This window comes from Mytilus galloprovincialis, chromosome 5 (genome assembly GCF_965363235.1).
Source record: "Mytilus galloprovincialis chromosome 5, xbMytGall1.hap1.1, whole genome shotgun sequence".
NCBI lineage: Eukaryota > Metazoa > Mollusca > Bivalvia > Mytilida > Mytilidae > Mytilus > Mytilus galloprovincialis.
The window spans coordinates 88,194,049-88,202,392 of record NC_134842.1 but is presented as its reverse complement, the minus strand read 5'-3'; the positions used below and the strand labels follow the sequence as shown (position 1 = coordinate 88,202,392).

The window sequence follows — 8,344 nt, the reverse complement described above, 5'->3', positions numbered from 1 at the left end:
AAAGTTGAAAATATTATATAAAGTAATTATGATTAAATTGTAGAGAGAAAGAAAAAGTTACAGCATGTTTTTATAAAAATAAAATAAAACTGCTGCAGTAGTCATGGTAGTATTTGGAATTTTGGAATGAAATAAGATTAGGAAAAAAAATGTCATATAATATAAGCTACATGGAGAATATATCCCTACCCCATATTAAATTAAACTTTTTTACTGAATTTCTCTTTTTCAAAACTGAATAGTCCAAAAAAATCAATAGGCTTTGAAGCTTTCATTTGGAACTGGAATGTATATAAATTGTCAAGGCTTTTTGAAATTCCCTTGTCAGTTTAAGAGTAAGTGTGCATTTACGACTAGAATGTTGAACAATGAACAAAACAAGCTAGATGAATTAATAAGATTTCAGTATATATATATGCTGCACACAAATAATGCCATCAAAATACAACATGCCTCCCCATAGCACAATTTACTTTTTCCACAAAACATCTCCTGGCCATCTCTGAGCATTTTCTGGTTTAAGTTGAATTAGTGGATTAGCTTTGGGATTGTATGCTTTATAATTCCGTTTCAAAAAGAAATCCAACAGCTGTTGTAAATCTTGAGCTCCTTCGTGCCAGCGCCATTCCATAAGAACAGCTTTAACATCTACAGTATCGAAAAATTTGTTTCCACCATTAAAAACTTTTGTTTCATATCCTTCAACGTCAATTTTTAGAATTACTTTTTTAAAATCGAAATTTGGAAGTTGAAGGATGTCATCCAATTTGGCTGTCATAACAACATCTTTGTATTTTCCAGTAATTGTACTACCCTGAACTTTTCTCTCATTACTATCTTTCAAGACGTATGTTCCGCCTACATTTTGAAAATCTTTACCAAGCTCAACTTTTTCACGAGTATCTGATAAAGCATTGTGTATAATAGTGATTTTATCAGAAAATGGCTTGCCATCCGATGAAACACCAGATTCCACAGACTTACATAATCTCTGTAAATTAATCGACAATGGTTCAACTGCTATCACACTCCTTCCCAGTTTTGCTATAGACAACGCAAACACTCCAATGTTAGCTCCCAAGTCTACAAACTGTAAATCATTATCTTGTTGGAGAAGTCGCGACACTAGATTCACTAATTCTCCTTCCCAATGTCCACTTTTCATCAGGTCCCCACTGACCCATTTGTCATCAAGTGGACTATGAATATAAATTGGTGTATTACCCCAGGAATTTATCAATGAAGCTTTTATGAAGTGATCTTTTGTTTGACAAATGCCATTATCAGGAGTCCAATCATTTCCATTATGAGAGTACACTTTTAAACCATTGTTTACATTTACATCTGTGACAACAGGCTTAGCTTTTCTTATTGCTTGTTGAATGTTTTTGGCATTAGGCTGCAGTTTAGCTTTTACAGCTGATATAAAAAAAGGCTTTTTATTTGTTTTTCTTCCCTCACTGTTTTTAATACTGTTAATAATCTTATCATTATTTACAACAGTGTTCATCAAGGAATTTCCATTATTTCCAGAAGATTTTTTATTTTGTTTTACAGAGATCTGTTGATTTTGATTTAAGTTACCTCCCTTTAAAGTAGATATTTGATTTTCATTTAAGTTACCTCCCATTATGGTAGATGTTTGATTTTGTATAGAGTTATCTCCCTGTTTCAACATTTTCTTTTGTTCAACAGAGCTGGTCTTTTCCGTCACTTGTCCATTTTCGGATTGACCATTTTCATTATTCACTCGAATAAGTGTATGGTGTCCAATAATCCATCCTGCAACCGTACAGCATACAACGACAACAATAAACACAATGGGCCTCACATTCATATTTAAAGCTTTATAAAACTACAAAAATAAAAGACCAGTTTGTATATTAGAATGTCTACTCTTTGAAAAGATTATGCTAAGTCCATATGGCACATATAATATTTAAAATGAGGTAGCTAAATTGACATTTAATGTTAACAGGCTAAAATTATGACTGGCTTCATGTGTAAGCATTTGATTAAACAAAATAAAGTACTAGTACTACATTGTACTATAAACCTCCAATAACCTTCATTCACACAGGTCAAGCATTACAGGATTTACATCTCTTTTGTTTCAGTTGTTAGGCTGACTGGCAGCTACATGTACCTATACCAAACTATCCATCTGGCTTTTCATTGTTAAATACTTCACATCACTGAGACCATGGAGACTAAGCTGAGTAATCTTTTAAAGATGTTCAAATTCTGTACAGGTAATGATTGTGTAGTTTACATAACTGAAATCAGAAAAATAAATCTAAATTATCTTTTTTTAAATGTACTTTTTCAAAAGCACATAAACATGTTAATATGTTGAAGGAAATGAGGAATGAGATTTTTAACAATAATGTGTTTTTATGTTATTGTATTTTTTATAACTATATACATGATATACATGATATAGGGCACAACATTTCCTTCAAATGTCATTGTATTTTTTATAACTATATACATGATATACATGATATAGGGCACAACATTTCCTTCAATTACAAAAGATTACAAAAAGTAGTTACAAAAATGTATATCCTTTTGTGACAATTCTGCTTATGGTTCTCAGGTGATTGAATTCCAACCAGAAATGACTTCTACTTCTACCATTTATGCCATTTAGTCATGTTAGTGACAAACTGAAAATTATGTCACAGAAGACACTAACAACATGTACAACAAGACTTATATTGATATATACATGATATATATACATTGTATATATACAAATTAAAAATATAGGAAAATGCAATGAGTAATTAGTTTGATGCAATAGTTGAGTTAATATTTTCGCTTTGAAATTAAAGATAATACTTTAAAAAAAAAAACAGTTTTAATTATATATTATATCTAATAATTCATCTGAAAGTCAAACAAAATTGGGCGCAAACCTGTAGGGTGCAAACAGACTTCTGGGGAGAACATGTAGGGTGCTTAAGTGTATTTGGTGCAAATGGATCTGATACCACTTTTTAAGTTCAAGCTGTTCGGCTTCATGCACCTTTTTCTAATAGGAATCTGGATCATAGATCTGTATTTGTAGGCAGGATACCCGTTGGGTTTTTGTGAGTAGAAGTACCCCCTCTGTGTAGCTATATTTTTCCTTGTTTTTTTTTAAAACATTTATCTACATTGTTTTCACTAGTAATATTATCAGATTATTACATGGCATTTTTCATATCGCATGTATTATCAGCCCTAGGTTCAATATCAGCCCAAGAGCCGCATGGCTCGAGGGCTGATATTGACCGAGGGCTGATAATGACCGAGGGCTGATAATGACCGAGGGCTGATAATACATGCGATATGAAAAATGACATGTTATGATCTTTTTATCATATGCTTCAACAATGGAGAAAAATAAGATTCATATATTGAATACAGATCCTTTCATGTGGTGCCCCAAATAGAAGTTCAAAGAGTGAACGTTCACGAACGTCGGACCCAAAATTTAGTACATTCGATATGAAATCTTTCTATCATATGCATCAAAAGAGAAGAAAAACATTTTAATATGGACGAATCGACAAAAAAAATTAATTTAACAATCTACATAATGAACACTGTTTGGAAAGTCAAATTTTATAAAAGTTACTTTCTAAATTATGTTTGAAACTTTTAAAAATGCATTTATTTTGGGTTTTTTACACAATATACTTTCCACTCTCCAAATAATTGATTTGTACACTACTTTGTGATGTTTTTCACTGAAAACGTAGCATTGAGGTGTATTTTCCGAGTACTCATCGGAATGCCATGCGATAACATTACGGAAAGGCATGTGATAACGTTCTAAGCATGTGATAAACTTTTCATATCAGCCCGCTAAGCACCAATTCGAAGAATATGAAATTTACGTCAATTTTATGCTATTATCATACAGTAAAAATCATATGTTATTTAGTCTAAGTATATGATAAATATATATATGTTTAAGTTACTGAAACAACATTTTAGATTTTTGCCGTTCGACTGATACGAATCCGGGTCCGTCTGCCCTGATTTCGGTTCGCCCTATTTACTGTTCGCCCTAATTCCAGTTCGCCCTGAGACCGTTCGCCCTGATACCTGTTCGCACCAGGTATGTTCGCCCTGATATTTATTTTTTATTATAGTGTTGTGTTGTGTGTATTTAATTGAATATGTTGAAGTCAGTCTACAATTTCACCGAATATTTACGATTTTTATTTTTTAGTATAGTGTTGTGTTGTGTATGGTTAAGTCGGTCTACAATTTCGCCGAATATTTACGATGTATTATGTTGTCTACAGCTAGCTGCTACTAGGTTATAAGTTCATGCCTAACAATTTGTACATCAGTGTTTTTACCCATCCAAGCTGACTATTTTATTTGAGAAAAATGTTATTTTCATTATTAATCCATCAAAGGCAATTCATATACCAATCAGTGATATCAAAGATTTCAAATCATACCTAATCAGCAATAAAAATTAAATCAACAGTAATTAAAAGTAATTATAAAATAAAGTGTAACAATGCAGCCAAGAATTTTATTTAATTAATATTCTGTATTCTCGGTTGCATAAATTGCCATGTTTAATGTGTTTGTATCTTGGAATACGCATTGTATCATATGTGCTTTGTCCAATAAAATATTTGAATTTTGTATTTAACTGTTAATAGATATACATAAATTTTTATATATATGAATATATATTTCTTTTATTAATGTAACATATATACATATCATAAATGAAAATAGGGCGAACGAACCCAGGGCGAACGGATTACCAAGGCGAACAAACTCAGTGCGAACGAACCTAGGGCGAACATGTAATCAGGGCGAACGATCCCGATACCGACTGATACGTAATAAAGAGTTTTGTATGGGGGTTACTCAGGATACTCCAACTCAGTGGCACCCAAAAGGTATCCTTTCCATAGCGTTTTTGGGGAAGGGTTTGTAAACTCACAATATTAAGTTTATTGTGGAAACCAGGTTTTAGAATGATGAATTTGTGTTGGATTTTCAAAACAGGAAGTTAACAAAGATATCAAATTTTTATCAAAGAAATCGGTCTCGGTTAACTTGAAGAATCCGGATAAGTACAAGAAAACAGAAGTTGATATACATGTGTCACCCAGGGGCGGATCCAGCCATTTTAAATAGGGGGTCCCAACCCAGGATAAAAGGGCATAGTCTCAGTGATGTGAAAGACAACAAGAAGTCCAATACGCTAACATTAAATCTGATAAATCGTTTGTAAAGTATGGAGTGCCTCAAGGTTCTATTTTAGGTCCGATATAAATGATTTACCACTTCATGTTAAACAATCCAACATGGATTTTTATGCTGATGATTTAATATTGCATTTTCATGATAAAAACATTAAAAAAATAAACAGCATATTGCAAAACGATTTAAATGCTATTATAATACAATCTTGGTGTAAGAATAACAGTATGAAAATCAATTGCACAAACAAATACTAAGTGTATGAAATTGGGTTCAAAACAAAAACTTACACAACAATCAGAATTATGTATTACCGTCAACGAAACATGTATTGAGAATGTCCATTCTTTCAAATTACTTGGAATTGACATTGATGAAAATTTAAGCTGGGAAGATGATGTTGATCGTATATGTAAAATTCTCATCTAAAATATCACTTTTATATAAAATTAAAGTATATTTGCCAATACACACAAGGCAGCAATTATACAATGCATATATTCTACCATATATATATAGACTATTGTAGTTCAGTTTGGGGAAATTTATTACAAAAAAAATCAGATAGAATCATAAAACTTCAACAAAGAGTAGCAAGAATTATACTGGAATGCGATATTTCTATTCCATCTAATTTCATGTTTTCATCTTTGAAATGGCTATCTTTTACCAAAAGAATAAAATACCAACAATCAATTGTAATGTATAAAACACCTGATTACTTAGCAATGCTAAATATTGATGATGTGCAACACCACAACTTACGATCGGTCTCTAATAATGATCTTTTTGTTCCAAGACGAAATACAAATTTTTATAAAAAATCTTTTCATTATTCTGCAACCAAAGTATGGAATAATTTACCACTCGAAATAAAAAAAATGTCGTAATGTGGAATTGTTCAAGAAACATTGTTATAATCATTTACTTGAAAATTATATGCAAGTCAAATAATTTGTTTTCCTTTAGCATGTTTAACAAAACTTTATCAAATATTGCCATTTATTACCATTTGTATATATTTGAATGATTGAATTGTGTATATATATACTAGTAATATATATTATAATATATATATTGTATTTTAATGTATGACTGTATGAATGTTAACTGTATGCATGTATTTTGTTTAAGGGCCTCAATGAAAGTTAGACTAGTTCTAATTGAGTTACCCTCTTTAAATAAAGAATTTATTATTATTATAACCATGTCCCCATTCAAATGCAATGATTGACCCAAAAAAGGGTGACCCCCCACCCTGTTTTTTTTTTTTTTTTTTATCTAGGCTTGCTATTCTTTGCTAATCACAAGTTTTCTGTATCTTGCCTTGTATTTTTTTTTTCATTTTTGATTTTTGATTGCTTCGTTACCCAGTAAATGTCATCCTCAGTTCACATGTGTACGATGTCCACAATTTTTGAAATTCCGACTCTCAATAATAGTCATAACAAAATTAATAGAAATACAGGGGCGGATCCAGTCATTTTCAAAAGGGGGGGGGGGGGGGTTCTAATCATTCAGTGTGTCCACATTCAAATGTATTGATCGTCCACAAAAAGAGTGAGGTGGTTCTCGGCTGATATACTTTGTTCGAGTGTAGCGAAATACAAGCGGATTCCAGTTTAAAAAAGGGGGTCTAGCCGTAGCAACCGCCACCCCCAAACTCTAGATCCGAAAAGTGAGATAAAACTGAAATGTGAGGCAAAAACATCATATATATTGCTAGATCATAATTTTGTTTTTATCTATAGACAAACTAATTTAAAAAAATGTTTTTCTAAATTATTGTAATTATGTTCAGATTTTATTTTTTCCCAAGTATGTGCCTTCTTGTAATCTTTAACATATTGAAGTCAAGAAGTATTTTGTAGATGTATAGGGGCAATTTAAAGTGTACGGTGCAAACACTTTGTTTTAACTGACCCCTATCAGCCCACTCTTTGTCAAAACAACAATTTTGAAATCAGAAAATAAGATTTGACCCAATCTGATAAAAATTCGGCCATGGGCTCGCACAGGCTCGTCGGACCTCATGATATGAACATAACAAAATCATAAATATATTTTTTGATAAAATTGCACTTAGAACTATTAACCCCTTCTCTATATATATAGTTCTAGTATTAGACTTCAGATACTTCAGCCTCTTTTTTTGTTGCTTGTCTGTTCCAAAACGTAGCTCAAATAAACAAGTCAGTTTAACTATACCACCGAGGCTTTCTAAAGAATTTACAAGACAGACAGATCATGAGAAAGAATAAAACACTAGTAATGCATAATCAAAATAAAGAGAGAAAAGAAAACTGGTGCACTATTACAATAATGTCTAATGTGTTTAAATGATAAGGTGAGCCAATCTACGAAACAAAATTACTTGTAAACGTTCTTCATCTCAAAGTTAAACTGATACTTTCAAAATATAACGCAACTCTCAGCGCACTGCATGTTGCCGAATCATGCAGTCACAACTCAAGTCGACTCTATAAGGGACTGTGCAATATTTATCTGAGGGTGGGGCCGGTGTACAGCAAATATTAAAAAAAAAAAACTGTATGCCCCGCCAATATTTATTATAAAAAAAGTTCTTGCCCCGCTTCAATTAATGAAAAAAAAAGTCCTTGCCCCGCTGGAAAAAAATGAAACACATATATGGAAACATGATATTTTTTAACTAAAATGCACAACATTCAATAATACATGCACTACAAACTCCTCAGAGTCTGAATTGACCAGTTTTTGTGCTCGACCAGTAAAATCGAGCACACATTTTACTCGACTAGTCTCGACATTGTCTCGACTGTACTAACTGTACTTAAGTGTACTCGACTAGGTCTCGACTTTACTTAATTAGTCTGATTCAGTACTTGATGATCTTTGTGTAGTCTGAATGGTCTTGACCAAGGCTCGACCTGTCTCGACTAGTCTCGACTCAGTCTCAACCAGTCTCGACCTGTCTCGACTAGTCTTGACCTTCAAATTTAGTTTTGACTGGTGTAAATCAGCCCATCTAACTAAATTAAATATTGATCTTAAAAAATTCAAGCTTATTAGGTAGTTTGATTTATTGCTGTGAAATGAAAGAATTTAATTTTACAATATGTAAAAAAAAAATTATTAT

The 8,344-nt window shown here is 32.1% G+C and overlaps 1 protein-coding gene across 1 annotated transcript; it reads right to left on the bottom strand.

Moving 5' to 3' along the window:
• Positions 1-326: 326 nt before the first annotated feature.
• LOC143076638 (uncharacterized) lies at positions 327-5,041 on the bottom strand. Its single transcript, XM_076252473.1, has 2 exons — positions 4,964-5,041; positions 327-2,276 (listed from the first exon to the last, which is right to left on the bottom strand). The coding sequence occupies exon 2, from the start codon at positions 1,835-1,837 to the stop codon at positions 470-472; it is 1,368 nt and encodes a 455-aa protein (XP_076108588.1). The 5' UTR covers positions 1,838-2,276; positions 4,964-5,041; the 3' UTR covers positions 327-469.
• Between the last annotated feature and the right edge of the window lie 3,303 nt (positions 5,042-8,344).

Excerpts from the sequence above, each read along its gene's own strand:
- LOC143076638 (XM_076252473.1), bottom strand. The coding sequence starts at position 1,837 with ATGAATGTGAGGCCCATTGTGTTTATTGTTGTCGTTGTATGCTGTACG.